At 51.1% G+C, this 21,818-nt stretch overlaps 1 protein-coding gene across 3 annotated transcripts in view; it reads left to right on the top strand.

The window, feature by feature from the left end:
- LRRCC1 (leucine rich repeat and coiled-coil centrosomal protein 1) overlaps positions 1 to 21,818 on the top strand; it is a 192,252-nt gene that overhangs the window by 75,483 nt on the left and 94,951 nt on the right. For all 3 annotated transcript variants that reach the window (XR_012754666.1, XM_075353129.1, XM_075353130.1), the window contains exons 7-11: positions 252 to 467; positions 555 to 760; positions 8,418 to 8,616; positions 8,688 to 8,836; positions 20,653 to 20,857. Coding sequence is in view for 2 of the 3 variants with exons in the window: in XM_075353129.1 (XP_075209244.1) it covers positions 252 to 467; positions 555 to 760; positions 8,418 to 8,616; positions 8,688 to 8,836; positions 20,653 to 20,857 (975 nt within the window). In the remaining variant the exon portion in view is untranslated. The remainder of the gene's footprint in view (positions 1 to 251; positions 468 to 554; positions 761 to 8,417; positions 8,617 to 8,687; positions 8,837 to 20,652; positions 20,858 to 21,818) is intronic.

Here is a 21,818-nt window from a genome sequence, read left to right as displayed (position 1 = left end):
TAAATTGTATACACAGCTCTTGTTCAGCGCTGTGTGTGTATACAGTGATCCATAAGGCAGGGATGGTAATGAGCAATTTCTGCTTTCCCTATGAGGAGTCTGGATTGGTAACAGACATCCCGTTTCTGAAGCTGCACAATCTCCAAAAGTAATTTGTGAGTTATACACGGACCAGCATGGCGTTTTAAGTTGTTAGACTGTCCACAAGCAGTTAACTTTCCTTGTATTAATATTTTCATTTATTTCATTAGGATTCTACAAATGTTCCAGTCGTAACTCCGCAAATTGATAAGGTTTTATCTCAGTACCGAAAGCGACCTGTTACCTCTGGCTCAGGATATAAAAGTAGCTATACGGATATTACTTCTTCTTCTGAGCAAGAATTTATGAAAAATCAAGATGCCAACAACATGCTGCGAGAAATGAGGATTAAGAAGTTAGAAGATCAGATATCGGAGCTTCTGAAGGTTTGAGAGCAGAATTCATTATGATGGACAACACACACAGATCTTTCTTCTGTTCATATTTTGAGACTTTTCATTTATATATTACAGACTTCCAATGCCAAAACTGAGAGGGAAGAAATAATATTGAAACCGAAGAGAGACACTGACCTCACAACAGAGAGCGACTGTGAAAGCAGCAAAGAGAATGTGAAAAACTCTATAGCAAAAAGGAGCAAAATCCCCAGCGCTCGAAAGAACAGCCATACCCCAAAGTCCCACAGTCTTCAAAAAAGCAAGACAAAATCTTTAAGCAGGTATACTAGTAAGTTTATGTAGGTTGTTTTTTTTTCTCTATCGCTTTCATTGGGGGACACAGGACCATGGGTGTATGCTGCTGTAACTAGGAGGCTGACACTAAGTGAACATAAAGAGTTAGCTCCTCCCTGGCAGTGTACACCCCGAGCCGGAGGCGGGACTAAGCCAGTTTTTTGCTTAGTGTCGTAGGAGGCTGATGTGGGCCCATATCTCTGTGGGCCAACCTCAGCCTAGGCTATTCCTTTTTTTTCCGTTTTTTCATCCTATACGGCGCCGCTCAGCGTTCTCATCCTTTTTTACGCTTTTTATCTCTTCTGCAGGGTTAAAGATCCTGCATCAGAGAGTATCCTCGCCTGCTCCTTCCCTACAGGGTATCGTCCCCAGGGTTCCTTGAGGCTCAAGACACCAGCCTTTATCTCCCTCCGGCCCCATGGTACCACCCCAGGGGCTGATTGGGGTCCCACACATTTATGGTTTATGGGCTCACTCCCCGTCGACCCCTATGGTACCGTCCCAAGGGGTGTTTCGGGTGGAGACGGCGAGGAAACATCGCAAGCGCAGGAGCGCTCACAGCACCAGGCCTCCCCCAGCGTTTTCCCCTGTTTCACTGGGCCCAGGCAAAGGATCACACACTGCAGCGCAGGAGCGCTCTGCAGTCTCCCCCACAACCCTCTAGCAGCCTCCCCTGGCACTTGCCAGCATCAGCCTGCACTCACCGGGGGCCTCAGCAGCCAGGATGGGACCCAGGGCTCTGGACACCGCGCAGGGATGCAGATAAGCTGTGCTCCGCGCGCAGCGCTGCGCTCCCGGCGGCCGCTGCTCACAAATTTAGTCCCCGGCTTCGGGCCTTAGGCCGGAGCGCCCCCCCCCCCCCCCCCCCGTTTGCGCGCGCGCCTTCCTGGCCCGCCCCTCGCCTTTTCTGCCCAGCAACAGCAGAGCTCATCCCTAGCACGCCCCCTCAGTAAAAAAAAAGAAAAAAAAAAGAGGCAAAAGCCCGCGTTTTCTTGCAAACGGCCCACCTCAGCACAGGCAGGCCACTGAGCAACAGCATCTATTTTCCGGTGGCTGCCCCCTGCTACTCTGAGCCTCCTGCTGACCCGGGGAGGACACAGGCCTGGGTGAGTGCTGTTTCTGATTAGGACCAGCAACTTTTCTTACACTTTTTTCTCCTCACTTTTTTCCTCCTATCTCCTGTCTCCTCCCTAGTGTCTGTAGTAGGAGCCCCCTGAGCAGCCATGCCTAACTCTAAGCCTTCCCGATCCAAACAGGTCCCTTTCATAATGCATTTTGCGTGCTCGTCCTGCAATGTAAAATTCTCCCAAGGCCAGGCTACCCCCCTCTGCGCAGCTTGCGTCCCTGACCCACAGACCACGCAAATTGCCCCAGATGCCGCCGGCACCCCCATCCCACTCGCTACTACAGCAGTACAGGATGCACCGACCCCCAACGCGCTCCCTCCCCCGGAGTGGCTGACTTCTTTCTCCCAGTCGGTGGATTCCCTGTCGAGGGCGTCTCTGACCATCGCGCAGGCTTTGCAGTCGCTCCCTACGCTCAGCCAGGCCCCGCAGGTCCAGCCGTCGCAGGATGACAGTCGGTCTGACCCAGAACCGACTACTAGAGCGCGGAAGCGGACCCGCACGGTCTCGTCTTCCAATTCCTTCCAGAGGTCCCTCTCCCCTCCAAGGCCCGAGGGCCACTCGTCTCCGAGACCGTGTGATGATTCAGGGGAAGAGTCGGATGCAGCCTCTCGTATGGATTCGGATCAGGCAGCCGATGTCAGGCGCATGGTAGACAGCCTGGTCGACGCGGTGAATACGACGCTGAAGCTACAACCTGACTCTGCCACCACCCAGAGCTCACAGGTATCTTTCAAACGACTTAAGCGTGTTCACAGGTATTTCTGCGATCATCCGGAGTTCGCCGAGATCTTAAGCAAGCACAGACAGCAACCGGACAAGACGTTCAACAATAGTAAGTCGATTGATTTACACTATCCCTTCCCCGAGGATCTCAGGAAGGAATGGGCGGGCTCACCGGTGGTCGACCCTCCGGTCTCCCGTCTGGCCTCGCATACAGTTCTATCCCTGCCGCAGGGAACATCGCTCCATGATGCCACGGACCAGAACATCGAGAGATTCGCCCGTTCGGCTTTTGAGGCGGCAGGCGCGGCCCTGTCTCCGGCCTTCGCCGCCGTATGGGTAGCTAAGGCCAAGGTGACCTGGGCCGACACCCTCCGCAGAAGACTTCGCTCGCAGTCTGGCGATCCCGAGCTCATCAACATGGCTGCACAGATTGCCCTGGGGGGTGAGTACATCATTAACGCATCTCTGTCTACAGCCAATTGCGCAGCACAAGCGGCCAGCAACACGGTGGCAATCCGTTGAGCGGTCTGGCTCAGTGCCTGGAATGCAGACACGGCTTCAAAGAAATCACTTACCGCCCTCCCGTTTGCAGGAGGCCGACTGTTTGGGGACAGGCTCAATCAGATTATCGCCGAGGCTACGGGAGGAAAGAGCACCTCCCTTCCACAGCTGAGGCCAAGGCGTTTCCCACGCCGCCAGCCGACCTCAGGTTTTCGCCCCTTTCGCAGCTTCAGTTTCCCGGCACAGCCTAGGAGGAACAGATCCCCGCAGAGAAGCAGGAAGAACCCGTCTTTCAAAACAAATCCCTCCTGGCGTTCCAGACCACGCCAGCCTACCAAACCAGCATCTAGATCTCAGCGATACTCCTCCAAATGACTCCTGGTCTTCGCGCATCAGCGCAGACCAGGTGGGGGGGCGCCTTTCTCTGTTCCAACACGTCTGGCTCCCCTTGATCACAGACGCTTGGGTCAGAGAAATCCTACTCTCGGGTTACAAGATAGAGTTTACGTCAATTCCTCCAAGCCGTTTTTTCCTTTCCCATCCTCCCGAGTCGGACGCGCGAGCTCGCCCCTTTTTTCGCGCCATCGAATCTCTGCACCGCTCAGGGGTCGTGATTCCGGTTCCAGATTCGGAACGGTTCAGGGGAGTTTACTCCAACCTCTTCGTTGTCCCCAAGAAGGATGGCACTGTGCGCCCTGTTCTCGACCTCAAGATCCTCAACAGGTACGTCAGAACCCGAAGATTTTGCATGGAGTCCCTCCGATCGGTGATTGCCTCTATGGAGGTCGGCAAATTCTTCGCCTCTCTGGACATACAGGACGCATATCTCCATATCCCGATTGCACACCAGCATCAAAGATTCCTACGCTTTGCCGTAGCACACGATCATTATCAGTTCACTGCCCTACCGTTTGGTCTTGCGTCTGCGCCTCGAGTGTTCACGAAAGTCATGGCTGCTGCCATGTCGATCCTACACTCCAGAGGTGTTTTGGTAATTCCATACCTGGACGACTTACTGATCAAAGGGTCCTCTTTCAACGACTGTCGTCTAAGTGTCCAGGTCACCATCGACACTATCCCGTCTCGGTTGGCTCATCAATCGGAAGAAGTCCTCGTTGACCCCGGCTCGCCGGATTACCTTCCTAGGCATGGAGTTCAATACCATCCAAGGACGCGTGTTCCTTCCACAGGAAAAGATTGTCTCCCTCCGGAAAGACGTCCAGACCCTCCACCACTCCAGAGCGGTGTCCATACGATTTGGTATGAGGGCCCTCGGTCGGATGGTGGCGGCAATAGAGGCGGTTCCGTTTGCCCGCTTCCACCTTCGCCCTCTTCAGCTATTCCTGCTGCATAATTGGGACAAGTCTCTATTCACCTTGGATCGCAAGATACATTTGTCCCCGAAAGTCCGCCACTCGCTGCGCTGGTGGACCAACAGCCAGAATCTTGTCAAAGGAACGTCGTTCTTACCGATGCACTGGAAGACAGTCACCACCGATGCCAGCCTCCTGGGCTGGGGAGCGGTCTTCCGTCAACACACGGCCCACTGTCAGTGGTCCTACCAGGAAAGCCGGCTCCCGATCAATGTTTTGAAGATCAGAGCAGTCCTACGAGCCCTGCAAGTTTTTCAACGCCTTCTCCAAGGGTCTCCGATCAGGATACCATCGGACAACGCCACGGCGGTGGCATACATCAATCATCAGGGCGGCACAAGGAGCGTCATGGCGATGAGAGAGGTGAAGAGGATCATACAGTGGACAGTCTCACAACGCCAGGATCTCCGCGGTACATATCCCCGGCGCGGAAAACTGGGCGGCCGACTACCTCAGCAGACCGGGTCTGGCGTCGGGCGAATGGTCTCTCAACAGAGAGGTTTTCGAGCAGATTTGCCACAGGTGGGGGACTCCGGATGTGGACCTGATGGCCTCGCGGTTCAACAATCAAGTCCCACAGTTTATATCCCGCTACCACAACCAGCAGGCGCTAGGAGTCGACGCCCTCATTCTTCCGTGGAATCAGTTCAGACTACCGTTCATCTTTCCGCCGCTGCCACTGATCCCAAGAGTCCTCAAGAAAATCAAGGCAGAGGGCATTCCGGGGATTCTCATCGCTCCAGAATGGCCCAGGCGAGCATGGTTCGCAGAACTCGCACAGCTCGTCGCAGACACCCCATGGCGGCTTCCAGATCGGCCAGACCTGCTGTCTCAAGGTCCGCTCTTCCATCAAAATTCAGGGGTTCTCAATTTGACGGCATGGCTCTTGAATCCTGGCTGTTAGCCCAGTCAGGATTTGCTCCAGAAGTGATTCAGACTATGATTAGGGCTCGAAAGCCTTCATCTTCAAAGATCTACTACCGCACCTGGAGGGCCTTTTTTTCAGTGGTGCGAGGTCAATGGAAATCTCTCCCCGCTAGTTCTGTCAATACCGACGCTTCTAGCGTTCCTTCAGGCAGGGTTGCAAGCGGGTCTCTCGCTGGCAACCATCAAGGGGCAGGTGTCGGCTTTGTCTGTTCTTTTCCAAAGAAATCTAGCATCATGTCCGCAGGTCAAGACGTTCATCCAAGGTGTCGCTCATCTGAATCCGCCCTCATCTGAATCCGCCCTATCGGGCCCCGCTAGAACCATGGGATCTTAATCTGTTTTTAGGATCCCTCCAACTGGCTCCATTTGAACCGCTCAAAGAATCTTCATTCTCACACTTATCCTGGAAAGTGATCTTTTTGGTGGCAGTCACTTCAATCAGGAGAACGTCTGAACTGGCAGCTCTTTCGTGCCGTTCACCTTTTCTTGTTTTTCACCAGGACAAGGTTGTCCTGCGTCCGTCTCCGGAGTTCCTGCCGAAGGTGGTGTCTCCTTTTCACCTGAATGAGGATATCGTGCTTCCATCTTTTTGTCCGGCACCCACTCGCTCCTTGGAAAGGTCACTACACACTCTGGACTTAGTACGAGTGCTCAGGACTTACGTCTCGAGAACTGCGCCTTTCCGCAAATGAGACAACCTGTTCGTCTTGCCTTCTGGTTCCAAGAAGGGCATGCCGGCGTCCAAGGCTACCATTGCCAGATGGATCAGGTCAGCCATTTTGGAGTCCTACCGAATTAGGGACAAGTCCCCTCCGAGGGGAGTAAGAGCCCATTCCACCCGTGCAGTTGGGGCGTCTTGGGCAATCAGGCACCAGGCTTCAGCCGAGCAAGTCTGCAAAGCCGCAACGTGGTCCAGTCTTCATACCTTCACCAGGTTTTACAAGGTCCACACCCAGGCATCAGCAGATGCCTGCCTTGGGAGAAAGGTGTTGCAGACGGCCGTCGCACACCTCTAAAAAAGGTAGCAAACATTTGTACAGAGCGTTCCTACAGAATTTGTGCGTTTGTTTTGGATCTGTAGGACGGCTTATGTACCCACCCAGGGACTTTTGGACGTCCCGTGGTCCTGTGTCCCCCAATGAAAGCGATAGAGAAAGAAGGATTTTTGTGTACTCACCATAAAATCTCTTTCTGAGTCTTCATTGGGGGACACAGCACCCACCCTGTTTGGATTGTGAGGTCTTCATTTACCGGATGTTTCCCGATGTTGTTTGCGGGTCACCTTTGTTTCCATTCGGCTACTATATATTTACGTGCCCATAAGGCACTGTGTTTTTTCACCACACATTTTCTCTTGTATTACATTGTTTAGTTATGGTTGTTCAGGTCTCTCCTACTACTGCTTTTGCACAAAACTGGCTTAGTCCCGCCTCCGGCTCGGGGTGTACACTGCCAGGGAGGAGCTAACTCTTTTTATGTTCACTTAGTGTCCGCCTCCTAGTCACAGCAGCATACACCCATGGTCCTGTGTCCCCCAATGAAGACTCAGAGAAAGAGATTTTACGGTGAGTACACAAAAATCCTTCTTTTGGTGATTATTTTTGGCATTTCTAACCCTTGATACCTGGATATATTGTTACACAGTACAAAGAATAGGGACCACTACTCAGTCAAATCTAGCTATTAATGTCACCTACTGTATTCTAGGAAACAGAAATGTTAGTTGTTTTCTCCTGCAATGAGCAATAATCTATATAAACTGCTCAAATATGTCTACTGATCTGTCTGCAGTGAAGGACTAAATCACATCTGCCTATAAAAGTCAATGGGGGGGGGTAAAAATTGGAGGGAGAAAGAGCAAGGCCACCCAAATTAATACTGCTGAGGCTTATTTATATTTATATATTTATATAATATATATAATGTACATATATATATACATAATTGAGATTATTATGACGATATATTGCTTGACATCTGTCTCTAATATATAGTGTATATAATATATATGAAATACGGACAGATAACAATCCATTTATCTCTGTAATATACCGTATATACTTAAATATAAGCCAACCTGAATATAAGCCGAGGCCCCTAATTTTACCACAAAAACTGTGAAAACCTATTGATTCGGGTATAAGCCTACAAAAAGACACACCCAAATGTAGAGGAGGAAAATTGGAAAAAAAATAATTTTTAGTGTTAAAATGAGGGTCTTTCTTATAATGCTAGAGTGTCTCACCAGGGCGGCAGGGCAGTGGTGGTACAGCAGTTCAGGAGGCAGGGTCGGCGATGCTGCGTGTTTGGAGGATGAGGGTGTCCGTGGCTCAGGAGGGTCACAGGATGCAAGGTCGGCAATACTTTGGGCTCGGGGGTGTCACTGCTCAGGAGGCCATATTCTAGCAGTCTATCGCGTCAACTGCCGGCTGGCTCAACAGAGCTCGCAGCCCTTTGGCAGGTTCAGTGGGGTGTGCTCAATGGCACCCGCCGTGACACCCCTGAGCCCCCAGTATCGCTGACCCTATTGATCCGTGACACCACCACAATACCCCTGAGCCACAGTATCGCCGACCTTCCGCCCTATTACCCCGCTCCGCCCCGCCGACCCGGAAATTTTTATCAGAAATATAAGACTCGGCCACATTTTCCACCGAGTTTAAGCCAAGGGGGTCTTTTTCAACATAAAAAAATGTGCTGAAAAAGTCGACAAACTTGAGTATATACGGTATATATATTACAGAGAGAAATATCCAATTATAGATATATGCTAGCGAGAGGGAGATCCCCTTCACGTTTTCTTTCATTGGCAACAAAACAAGTCCAATGTTTCCTATAGAGATTTGTAGCCACAAGTGGTTTATGGTACAGCATATTTCATGTGCTTACGCCGGTGGCCATTTTCTGTCCCCCACTAGACTTTTTAGCCACTGAGCGATAAGAAGAGACCCTTTAATAGTAAGGCTACATAATGGTATTTCACTGTCTTGTAGTGTACCAAGGCCAAGCACAAGGAAAGAAAAAAACCCTAGCCCTCTCAAGAAAGCTGAAAGTCTAAGCAGCTTGTCTTCAGAAAGATTGCAGAGCGCAGATCGCGTCAAGGCCAAACTGTCAGGAACTTCTAGACCTTCAATAAGTATAAAGGCTCCACTAGGATCCACTACTCAACCTGTAGAAGAATCCACGTACAGGGTAAGCTGATGTCCTACAAGTACCACAAACTGTTAATTATAAATCCACTCACATTTACTCTTCCGCTGCAGGCGCTCGTTCAGGAATTGGATCAGGAGCGAGAGCGGCGGTGGAAGGCCGAACAACTAGTGATGAAGTTAACGGAAAACATCAAAGGATTACAAAGCCAGGCAAAGGAGGAGAAAGACATAAACAGCGTGGCCATGTACACCACTGATCGGTGGGTAACCCTCAGTATCCTGTGCCGAGAAATATAGGAGATGACAGGATGGGTCCATTCACTGGCATTTTTAGGAGTAGAAAGGTGTTAAATGTAGATTATAATTACAAAGTGACATCAAAGTCACTGATTAGTCTGGTATCAGACTTCATGTTCTGAATATGCTTATTTGTGCCTGAGCAATAGACGTCGGGCATTTAAATGACTAACCAATCAGTGAATGGATGGACTAGGCCCACCAACGTCAGCACTCCCATCCATCATAGAGGCGGAATCTCCCTTTACGAGACATCCCCTTTTTAAGAGGTGGCTTAAATGAGTCTATTCTTTTGTTATTATTATTATTATTATTATTATTATTATCATCATCATAGGTATGTACTTTTCAATGTGTCTGTCTGGTGCCAAAAATAAGTGTCTTAATGTTATGAAATCAGTAAGGGCCACTTCAGTAAAAGCTAATGCCGACAAATATTGGGGCAGAAACCATGTCACGGCTTTTAGTATTATCTCTGCTGGACTGTGGCAAGCTGACACCTCATTGCTGCAAGAAATCGCCTCCCTGTAGTCCTTATACATTTTATACCATCACAAGTCTTACCCGGGAAGCTTGCGCAGGAACACAATGGAGGACAATGTGGCTGACGTAGGATGCATCATCCACACGAAGCAGGGTAAGATCGCACCGGATCAAGTCAACTGACGCCCATCAGAGACCCAACCCGTAGGGAGTAAGTGACAGTTTCCCTTTAAGGTGCAAGTCTAGTTGGGAACTTAAAAACAAAACAAAAAAAACAAAACACTGGAGTGGTGCTTTTGAGGGAATTTTTAGGGCAAAATGAACAAGGATATAAGATTCTCCTATGTAACCTAACAGAATAAAGGCAAGAGATCTTATAATTACATATAGATCTCTCTCTCTCTCTCTCTATCTATCTATCTATCTATCTATATATATATATACATACATACATACATACATACATACATACATACATACATATAGATTAGACACACACACAGCGCCACACACACACAGTGCGTCAATGCCACAGAGCTAGGTCAATAAATGTGTGGATGAAGGACCACCACATCAAAACCCTGTCATGGCCAGCCCAATCTCCAGACCTGAACCCCATTGAAAACCTCTGGAATGTAATCAAGAGGAAGATGGATAGTCACAAGCCATCAAACAAAGAAGAACTAATTACATTTTTGCACCAGGAGTGGCATAAGGTCACCCAAAACCAGTGTGACAGACTGGTCAAAGCAGCCAAAACGCATGACAGCTGTGATTAAAAGTCATAGTTATTCCACAAAATATTGATTTCTGAACTCTTCCTGAGGTAAAACATTAGTATTGTTGTTTCTAAATGATTATGAACTTGTTTTCTTTGCATTATTTGAGGTCTGAAAGCAATGCATTGTTTTGTTATTTTGACCATTTCTCATTTTCAGAAAATAAAATACAAAATGTATTGCTTGGAAATTCGGAGACGTTGTCAGTTTATAAGATAAAAAACAATTCACATTTCTTTGTCGCTCCATTGGGAGACCCAGACAATTGGGTGTATAGCTTCTGCCTCCGGAGGCCACACAAAGTATTACACTTTAAAAAGTGTAACCCCTCCCCTCTGCCTATACACCCTCCCGTGCATCACGGGCTCCTCAGTTTTATGCTTTGTGTGGAAGGAGGCACACATCCACTCACACGTAATTCTGCTCCGCAGGTTGCGTCTTTGACTTCTCAGGCGTCAGCTTTTTCTTCCTACGCCATGAACGCAGTTTTAGACTCTGCTAGCCGTACAGCGGTGGCATCCGCTAACTCTGTGGCAGTCCGCAGGGCCATGTGGCTGCGCGAATGGAAGGCAGACTCTGCTTCCAAGAGGTTCTTAACCGGTTTGCCGTTTGCTGGTGACCGCTTGTTTGGTGAACGATCGGATGAGATTATTAAGGAATCCAAGGGAAAGGACTCCTCCTTACCCCAGTCCAAACCAAAGAGACCTCAGCGACGTAAAATACAATCGAGGTTTCGGTCCTTTCGTCCCTCCGCCAAGCCCCAATCCTCTTCGTCCAGCAGGCCGGAGAAAGGCCAGAGGAACTCCTATGCGTGGCGGTCCAAGTCACGACCCCAAAAGGCCGCAGGAGGCACTGCTTCCAAGGCGGCCTCCTCATGACTCTCGGCATCCCCGAACCACATCCTCGGTCGGTGGCAGACTCTCCCGCTTTTGCGACGCCTGGTGGCCACATGTTCAAGACCGATGGGTGAGAGACATTCTGTCTCACGGTTACAGGATAGAGTTCAGCTCTCGTCCCCCGACTCGTTTCTTCAGAACATCTCCGCCCCCCGAGCGAGCCGATGCACTTTTTCAGGCGGTGAACGCTCTGAAGACAGGAGGAGTTGTGATCCCTGTTCCCCTCCAGGAGCATGGTCGCGGCTTTTACTCCAACTTGTTTGTGGTGCCAAAGAAGGACGGCTCGTTCCGTCCCGTTCTGGACCTCAAACTGCTCAACAGACATGTGAGCACCAGACGGTTTCGGATGGAGTCTCTCCGCTCTGTCATCGCTTCGATGTCACAAGGAGACTTCCTAGCATCGATCGACATCAAGGATGCTTATCTCCATGTGCCGATCGCACCCGAACATCAACGCTTTTTGCGTTTCGCCATCGGGGACGAACACCTTCAGTTCGTGGCATTGCCTTTCGGCCTGGCGACAGCCCCACGGGTGTTCACCAAGGTCATGGTATCTGTTGTGGCGGTCCTACACTCTCAGGGCCACTCGGTGATTCCCTACTTAGACGATCTTCTGGTCAGGGCACCCTCTCAGATGGCGTGTCAAAACAGCCTTTCCGTCGCTCTGGCGACTCTCCAGCAGTTCGGGTGGATCATCAACTTCCCAAAATCCAAGTTGACACCGACCCAATCACTGACGTACCTTGGGATGGAGTTTCATACTCAGTCAGCAGTAGTCATGCTACCGCTGGACAAGCAGCTTTCGCTGCAGGCAGGGGTGCAATCTCTTCTTCGGGGTCAGTCACACCCCTTGAGGCGCCTCATGCACTTCCTGGGGAAGATGGTGGCAGCGATGGAGGCAGTGCCCTTCGCGCAATTCCATCTGCGGCCACTCCAGTGGGACATTCTCCGCAAATGGGACAGGAGGTCGACTTCACTCGACAGGAACGTCTCTCTTTCCCTTGCAACCAAGACGTCACTTCAGTGGTGGCTCCTTCCCAACTCTCTATCGCAGGGAAAATCCTTCCTACCCCCCCACCTGCGCTGTGGTCACGACGGACGCGAGCCTGTCAGGGTGGGGGGCGGTTTTTCTCCACCACAGGGCTCAGGGAACCTGGACTCCGATAGAGTCATCCCTTCAGATCAATATTCTGGAGATAAGGGCAGTGTATCTAGCCCTATTGGCCTTTCATCGGTGGCTGGAGGGCAGGCAGATCCGGATCCAGTCGGACAACGCCACTGCCGTCGCATACATCAACCACCAAGGCGGCACTCGCAGTCGTCAAGCCTTCCAGGAAGTCCGATGAATTCTGCAGTGGGTGGAAGCCACAGCTTCCACCATCTCCGCAGTTCACATCCCGGGCGTAGAAAACTGGGAAGCAGATTTTCTCAGCCGACAGGGCATGGACGCGGGGGAATGGTCTCTTCACCCAGACGTGTTTCGAGAGATCTGTCGCCGCTGGGGAACGCCGGACGTCGATCTCATGGCGTCACGGCACAACAACAAAGTCCCGGCATTCATGGCCCGGTCTCAAGATCACAGAGCTCTGGCGGCGGACGCATTAGTTCAGGATTGGTCGCAGTTTCGACTGCCCTATGTATTTCCTCCTCTGGCGATGCTGCCCAGAGTGCTGCGCAAGATCAGGTCCGACTGTCGTCGCGCCATTCTCGTCGCCCCAGATTGGCCGAGGCGGTCGTGGTACCCGGATCTGTGGCATCTCACGGTGGGTCAACCGTGGGTGCTCCCAGACCGCCCAGACTTGCTGTCTCAAAGGCCGTTTTTCCATCTGAATTCTGCGGCCCTCAACCTGACTGTGTGGCAATTTGAGTCCTGGCTCCTAGCGTCCTCAGGGTTATCTCAAGATGTCATTGCCACTATGAGACAGGCCAGGAAACCAACGTCCGCCAAGATCTATCACAGGTCTTGGAGGATCTTCTTATCCTGGTGCTCTGATAAGGGTTTTTCTCCCTGGCCCTTTGCCTTACCCACTTTTCTTTCATTCCTTCAATCCGGAATGGACAAGGGTTTGTCTCTCGGCTCTCTCAAGGGACAAGTATCGGCGCTATCCGTATTTTTTCAAAAGCGTCTAGCCAGGCTTCTGCAGGTCCGCACGTTCCTGCAGGGAGTTTGCCACATAGTCCCACCTTACAAGCGTCCGCTGGAACCCTGGGATCTTAACAGGGTGCTAACGGCTCTTCAGAAACCACCTTTCGAGCCGCTGCGGGATGTCTCTTTATCACGTCTTTCGCAGAAGGTGGCATTTCTAGTGGCAGTTACATCGCCCCGTAGAGTGTCGGAGCTGGCAGCGCTGTCATGCAAAGCCCCCTTCCTGGTTTTTCACCAGGATAAGGTGGTTCTGCGTCCGGTCCCGGAATTTCTCCCTAAGGTGGTATCCCCTTTCTTTGTCGCTCTATTGGGAGACCCAGACAATTGGGTGTATAGGCTATGCCTCCGGAGGCCGCACAAAGTATTACACTTAAAAGTGTTAAGCCCCTCCCCTTCTGCCTATACACCCCCCGTGCTCCCACGGGCTCCTCAGTTTTTTGCTTTGTGCGAAGGAGGTCAGACATGCACGCACAGCTCCACAGTTTGGTCAGCAGCAGCTGCTGACTATGTCGGATGGAAGAAAAGTGGGCCCATATAGGGCCCCCAGCATGCTCCCTTCTCACCCCACTCTTGTCGGCGGTGTTGTAAGGTTGAGGTATCCATTGCGGGTACGGAGGCTGGAGCCCACATGCTGTTTTCCTTCCCCATCCCCCTCAGGGCTCTGGGTGAAGTGGGATCCTATCGGTCTCCAGGCACTGAGACCGGGCTTCATCCACAACTCCTGTGGAGCCTGCTGGATAGGAGCCGGGTATCGTTCAGGGACATGGCCCTGCTACTTGGAGGTACTCTGTGTCCCCGTGGGGACCGAGCACAGCAACACTCCAGCATTGCTGGGTGTGCTAGTGCACCGGGGACCGCGGCGCTGACCGGGTTAATGTGCCATTACACACTCAGCATCGCTGAGTGTGTTTATGTAGGGAGACTACCGCGCTGACCGCCGCCGCCATGTTTAACACTGAGGCACGGCTGGGACTTGTAGTGCGCCGGGGACTTCCACTCGGCCGCGCTTTTACGGCGGCCGCATTTATTACTTGAGTCCCCGGCTTTTTGCGGCCTAGTCTTTCTTCCTCCCGCCCACAGCCCTGACAAGCAGGGGAAGGGCGGGACGCTGCACAGAACGAGCAGCACTGAGGGCTGGAGCATGCTTTGCATACTCCACCCCTCTCACTGTGCACAGTGCAGGCACCAGTTCCCGCACTTTCTGGGTCACGCCCACGGCTCCCTCCTCTCCTCAGGACATTCCTGTCAGCTCCTTGAACGCTGCAGAGGGGGACAAATTCTGACAGACCCAGGCAGGGACCCTGGTGGCCTCACAACCGCTTTAAGCGGGGGGCATGCAGCATCTGTGGTGCTAGCCACATTTCTGCAGGAGTGTAATTTTAAATTATATGTTTATAAGATATACTTTACACTTTATGGTGCACAGTTGATTCTGGATATATATATTGTGTTGCTCAGGGAAGACAACAGCATGGCGCCCATAAAAGGCAGGAGTGCCAAACACAGGCTTACTATGCTGCCTGCGCCGCATGTATGACCCCGCTACCGGCAGGATCCACTGAGCAATCCAGACCGGTATCTCAGCACAGGGGCACTGTTGAATCATTGCTCCCTGGCCCCCCTCAGTTGGACCAGCAAGGTCCCCCCGGGGTGTCTCATAGATCCCAGAGTGAGGTCTCTGATACAGACCCCAGCCCCTGACCGACTAAGCGAGCTCGCCCGGAAATCCCCTCGACATCTTCATATTGGTCAGGGTCTCAGCGGGGGAACCTCTGGTTGATGAAGCGGAGACAGTTGATCAGGATTCTGATCCTGAGGCCGCTCTCAATCTTGATACGCCTGACGGGGACGCCATATTGAACGATCTTATTGCGTCCATCAATCAAATGCTGGATATTTCTCCCTCAGTTCCTCGGGTGGAGGAGTCAGCTTCTCAGCAGGAGAAATTCCGTTTCAGGTTTCCCAAGCGTACACTGAGCATGTTTCTGGACCACTCTGATTTCAGAGAGGCAGTCCAGAATCACCGTGCCTGTCCTGATAAGCGTTTTTTTTTTTTTTTTCTAAGCGCCTTAAGGATACACGTTATCCTGTTCCCCTGACGTGGTCAAAGGTTGGACTCAGTGTCCCAAGGTGGATCCTAGCCTGGCGGCTAGATCCATACTTGCAGTGGAAGATGGGGCTTCACTCAAAGATGCCACTCACAGGCAGATGGAGATCTGGTTGAAATCCAGCTATGAAGCTATCGGCGCTTCTTTTGCCCCAGCATTTGCAGCCGTATGGGTGCTACAAGCTATCAGCAGGTCAAGCGCAAATTGACGCAGCCACACAGACGTCGGCATTTGCGTCTTACGCTATTAATGCTGTCCTGGTCTCTGTGAGCCGCACGGCGGTTGCATCCGCCAATTCGGTGGTACTCCACAGGGCCTTGTGGCTACGGAAATGGAAGGCAGATTCTGCTTCCAAAAAGCGCTTAACCAGTTTGCCAATTTCTGGCGACCGATTGTTTGGCGAACGTTTGGATGAAATCGTCAAACAATCCAAGGGAAAGGATACATCCTTACCCCAGCCCAAACCGAACATACCCCAACAGAGGAAGGGGCAGTCAAGGTTTCGGTCCTTTCGGGGCGCGGGCAGGTCCCAATTCTCCTCGTCCAAAAGGCCTCAGAAAGATCAAGGGCACTCCGATTCATGGCGGTCTAAGTCACGTCCTGAAAGACCACCGGAGGTGCCGCTACCAAAGCGGCTTCTTCATGGCTTTCGGTCTCCTCAATCCGCATCCTCGGTCGGTGGCAGGCTCTCCCGCTTTTGCGACACCTGGCTGCCAAGGGTAAAAGACCGTTGGGCGAGAGACATTCTGTCTCACGGTTACAAGTTAGAGTTCGCCTCTCGTCCCCCGACTCGATTCTTCAGGTCATCCCCGCCTCCCGAGCGAGCCAAGGCTCTTCTGCAGGCGCTGGGCACTCTGAAGGCAGAAGGAGTGGTGGTCCCTGTTCCTCTTCAGCAACAGGGTCAAGGTTTTTTCCACCAACCTGTTTGTGGTTACAAAGAAGGACGGGTCTTTCCGTCCTGTCCTGGACCCGTAACTGCTCAACAAACACGTAAAGACCAGGTGGTTCCGGATGGAATCCCTCCGCTCCGTCATCGCCTCAATGTCCCCAGGAGATTTCCTTGCATCGATCGATATCGAAGATGCTTATCTCCACGTACCGGTTGCTCCAGAGCACCAACGCTTCTTGCGCTTCACCATAGGAGACGAACACCTGCAGTTCGTGGCACTGCAGTTCGGCCTGGCTACAGCCCCACGGGTTTTCACCAAGGTTAGGGCTCCCGTAGTAGCGGTCCTCCACTCTCAGGGTCACTCGGTGATCCCTTACTTGGACGATCTGCTGATCAAGGCACCCTCTCAAGAGGCATGCCAACACAGCCCCGACGCTTCTCTGGAGGCTCTCCAGAGTTTCGGGTGGATCATCAATTTTCCAAAGTCAAATCTGACACCAGCCCAATCGCTGACATATCTTGGCATGTAGTTTCATACCCTATCAGCGATAGTGAAGCTTCCGCTGATCAAGCAGCGTTCACTACAGAAAGGGGTGCAATCTCTCCTTCAAGGTCAGGCACACACCTTGAGGGGCCTCATGCACTTCCTGGGGAAGATGGTGGCAGCAATGGAGGCAGTCCCTTTCGCGCAGTTTCACCTGCGTCCTCTTCATTGGGACATCCTAACCAAAGCTTCCCTTCGGGGGTGGCTTTCTTCCCACTTCTTTATCGCATGGGAAATCCTTCCTACCCCCATCCTGGGAGGTGGTCACGACGGACGCGAGTCTGTCAGGGTGGGGAGCAGTCTTTCTCCGCCACAGGGCTCAGGGTACGTGGACTCAGCAAGAGTCCTCGCTTCAGATCAATGTTCTGGAGATCAGGGCAGTGTATCTTGCCCTAAACGTGTTCCAGCAGTGGCTGGAAGGCAAGCAGATCCGAATTCAGTCGGACAACTCCACAGTGGTGGCTTACATCAACCACCAAGGCGGAACACGCAGTCGGCAAGCCTTCCAGGAAGTCCGGCGGATTTTGATGTGGGTGGAAGCCACGGCCTCCACCATCTCCGCAGTTCACATCCCGGGCGTCGAAAACTGGGAAGCAGACTTTCTCAGTCGCCAGGGCATGGACGCAGGGGAATGGTCCCTTCACCCGGACGTGTTTCAGGAGATCTGTTGCCGCTGGGGGAGGCCGGAAGTCGACCTAATGGCGTCCCGGCACAACAACAAGGTCACGGCATTCATGGCACGATCTCACGATCACAGAGCTCTGGCGGCAGACGCCTTAGTTCGGGATTGGTCGCAGTTTCAACTCTCATGTGTTTCCTCCGCTGGCACTGTTGCCCAGAGTGTTACGCACGATCAGGGCCGACTGCCGCCGCGCCATCCTCGTCACTCCAGACTGGCCGAGGAGGTCGTGGTACCCGGATCTGTGGCATCTCACGGTCGGCCAAACGTGGGCACTACCAGACCGACCAGACTTGCTGTCTCAAGGGCCGTTTTTCCATTTGAATTCTGCGGCCCTCAACCTGACACTGTGGCCATTGAGTCCTGGATCTTAGCGTCTTCAGGATTATCTCAAGAGGTCATTGCCACTATGAGACAGGTTAGGAAACCAACGTCCACCAAGATCTACCACAGGACGTGGAAAATGTTCCTGTCATGATGCTCTGCTGGGGGTTTTTCTCCCTGGCCTTTGGCCTTGCCCACTTTTCTGTCCTTCCTTCAATCTGGACTGGAAAAGGGTTTGTCGCTCGGCTCCCTTAAGGGACAAGTCTCAGCGCTCTCTGTGTTGTTTCCAGAAGCGCCTAGCCAGACTTCCACAGGTACGCACGTTCCTGCAGGGGGTTCGTCACATCGTTCCTCCTTACAAGCGGCCGTTAGAACCCTGGGATCTGAACAGGGTGCTGATGGTTCTTCAGAAACCACCATTCGAGCCAATGAGGGATATTTCTCTCTCACGCCTTTCGCAGAAAGTGGTTTTTCTAGTAGCAGTCACTTCACTTCGCAGAGTGTCTGAGCTAGCTGCACTGTCATGCAAAGCTCCCTTCCTGGTGTTTCACCAGGACAAGGTGGTTCTGCGTCCGGTTCCGGAATTTCTCCCTAAGGTGGTATCCCCCTTTCATCTCAATCAGGATATCTCCTTACCCTCTTTTTGTCCTCATCCAGTTCACCAATGTGAAAAGGATTTGCACTTGTTAGATCTGGTGAGAGCACTCAGACTCTACATTTCTCGTACGGCGCCCCTGCGCCGCTCGGATGCACTCTTTGTCCTTGTCGCTGGCCAGCGTAAAGGGTCACAGGCTTCCAAATCAACCCTGGCTCGGTGGATCAAGGAGCCAATTATCGAAGCTTACCGTTCGGCTGGGCTTCCGGTTCCCTCAGGGCTGAAGGCCCATTCTACCAGAGCCGTGGGCGCGCCCTGGGCTTTGAGGCACCAGGCTACGGCTCAGCAGGTGTGTCAGGCGGCTACCTGGTCGAGCCTGCACACTTTCACGAAACACTATCAGGTGCATACCTATGCTTCGGCGGATGCCAGCCTAGGTAGACGAGTCCTTCAGGCGGCGGTTGCCCACCTGTAGGAAGAGGCCGTTTTTACGGCTCTCTTACGAGGTATTATTTTACCCACCCAGGGACTGCTTTTGGACGTCCCAATTGTCTGGGTCTCCCAATAGAGCGACAAAGAAGGGAATTTTGTTTACTTACCGTAAATTCCTTTTCTTCTAGCTCTAATTGGGAGACCCAGCACCCGCCCCTGTTTTTTTGTGTACACATGTTGTTCATGTTGAATGGTTTCAGTTTTCCGATATTCCTTCGGATTGAAGTTACTTTAAACCAGTTTATAATTCTTTTTCCTCCTTCTTGCTTTTGCACCAAAACTGAGGAGCCCGTGGGAGCACGGGGGGTGTATAGGCAGAAGGGGAGGGGCTTAACACTTTTAAGTGTAATACTTTGTGCGGCCTCCGGAGGCATAGCCTATACACCCAATTGTCTGGGTCTCCCAATTAGAGCTAGAAGAAAAGGAATTTACGGTAAGTAAACAAAATTCCCTTCTTTCATCTAAATCAGGATATCTCCTTACCTTCATTTTGCCCTCATCCAGTTCACCAATGTGAAAAGGATTTGCACTCGTTAGATCTGGTGAGAGCTCTCCGGCTCTACGTGTCTCGCACGGCGCCCCTGCGCCGTTCTGATGCGCTCTTTGTCTTTGTCGCTGGCCAGCGTAAGGGTTCGCAGGCTTCCAAGTCAACCTTGGCTCGGTGGATCAAGGAACCGATTCTTGAAGCCTACCGTTCTTCTGGGCTTCCGCTTCCTTTGGGGCTGAAAGCCCATTCTACCGGAGCCGTGGGTGCGTCCTGGGCATTGCGGCACCGGGCTACGGCTCAGCAGGTGTGTCAGGCAGCTACCTGGTCTAGTCTGCACACTTTCACGAAACACTATCAGGTGCATACCTATGCTTCGGCAGACGCCAGTCTAGGTAGGCGAGTCCTTCAGGCGGCGGTTGCCCACCTGTAAGAGGGGGTCGTTTTCAGCTCTTTTTATCGAGGTATTCTTTTACCCACCCAGGGACTGCTTTTGGACGTCCCAATTGTCTGGGTCTCCCAATGGAGCGACAAAGAAGAAGGGAATTTTGTTTACTTACCGTAAATTCCTTTTCTTCTAGCTCCTATTGGGAGACCCAGCACCCGCCCCTGTTCCCTTCGGGCTGTTTGTTCTTTTGTGTACACATGTTGTTCATGTTGAATTGTTCTTTTGGTTCATGGTTTTCAGTTCTCCGAACATCCTTCGGATTGAATTTACCTTAGACCAATTTATAAGTTTCCTCCTTCCTGCTTTTGCACCAAAACTGAGGAGCCCGTGATGCACGGGAGGGTGTATAGGCAGAGGGGAGGGGTTACACTTTTTAAAGTGTAATACTTTGTGTGGCCTCCGGAGGCAGAAGCTATACACCCAATTGTCTGGGTCTCCCAATAGGAGCTAGAAGAAAAGGAATTTGCGGTAAGTAAACTAAATTCCCTTCTTTACTCAAAAATATACCTATAAAGAGAAAAATCAGAAAAACTGACAATTGTGCAGTGGTCTCTTAATTTTTGCCAGAGTGTGTGTGTGTGTGTGTGTGTGTGTGTGTATGTATATATGTGTGTGTGTGTGTGTATGTATATATGTGTGTGTGTGTGTGTGTATGTGTATGTATATATGTGTGTGTGTGTATGTGTGTGTGTGTGTATGTATATATATATATATATATATGTGTGTGTGTGTAATATTACAGATACATACACCCTTCTCACAAGAGCGCTCTACGACTGTTTAAAAGCTGCATCACAACTTTTCATTTTTCTTAATGATTTCCCTAGTGTTGCAATCAGAGGGAAAATAGTTACATCTTATTCTCATTGGGTTTTTATTGCTTTGTTTGTTTTTTTTTTTTTTTTTTTGCAGGATTAAAGAATTACTTTTAAAGGAGAAAAATGCTAAAACTACATTGCAAGCCCTTGTTCACCAATTAAAAGCGGAAAATGAAAGGCTGACAAATGAGATAAAACAATTTGCTAGTAGAGAAGACGACTACCAAAGAAGCTTCAAAAAGATGGAAGATGCAGTGTCCAAACTAGAGACTCAAAGAATACAGCAAGAAGCCCTGGAGGTACTGAGTGCCCGACCATGGCATAATGATATTAAATTATTTCCAAGATCATGTGTGGAGGTAGATTTCCTGATTGTATGGAATGAAAACGCTGCAGCTGGTCGGCAGCAACTGATGCCAGTGGGGGTGGGTGGATACCACTAAGAGTGGAGAAGAGGCAATAGTTCAGGCAGTCGACTACAAAAATACATATAACTGCACTCTAGAATGCTAACAATGAATAAATGGCATTTCACATTAGGGTCCTGATATGTAGAGATCACCTTGTCGTGGTGACCAGGCTCACATGCATGGGCCAATACATAAGCGAAGTATCTCTTTTTTCCAATATTCCTATTGTTAGCATTCTACAGTGCAACTGTATGTATTTTTGTAGTTTAAATAGTGTTTTCTGCTGGCACCTGTTCACACCTGTTGAATGTGCAGATCAGTCTTTGTTGACATACAGTGGAACCTCGGTTTATGAGTAACCCGGTTTGCAAGTATTTCGCTATATGAGCAAAGCCTGCTGTAAATTTGTCGCTCAGTTTACAAACAAGCTTTGCTGTACGAGCAAATACCGCACACACTTCTGGGTCCGTACTTTCAACGTACTCTGACCCGCTCTTGCAGTCCGCACAAACACACACACACACATTATGCTCACCTTACCTTCCGTTCCATCGCCGGCCTCATGGTACTTGTAGTTCGCCGGTACAGGATGTGTATCGGATAACCATCACGACGATGGAGGAACTTCCGCTGTCTGCCGCTTCTCAAAGGCAGCGCGCTGGCCAATTAGAGGCAAGGGGCTCCTGCCTTTGATGTCAGCGCTCTGGCAGCGGAAGCTCCAGCATTGGTCATGATGGTTACCCGATATACATCCTGTACCGGCGAACTGCAAGATCCAGGAGACCGGCGATGGAAGGTAAGGTCAGTATAGAGTGTGTGTGTGTGTGTACGTGTGTGTGTGTGTGTGTGT

The sequence above is a fragment of the Anomaloglossus baeobatrachus genome, chromosome 6 (assembly GCF_048569485.1).
Source record: "Anomaloglossus baeobatrachus isolate aAnoBae1 chromosome 6, aAnoBae1.hap1, whole genome shotgun sequence".
NCBI lineage: Eukaryota > Metazoa > Chordata > Amphibia > Anura > Aromobatidae > Anomaloglossus > Anomaloglossus baeobatrachus.
The sequence above is the reverse complement of the archived record's forward strand: the minus strand, read 5'-3'. Positions and strand labels throughout refer to the sequence as shown.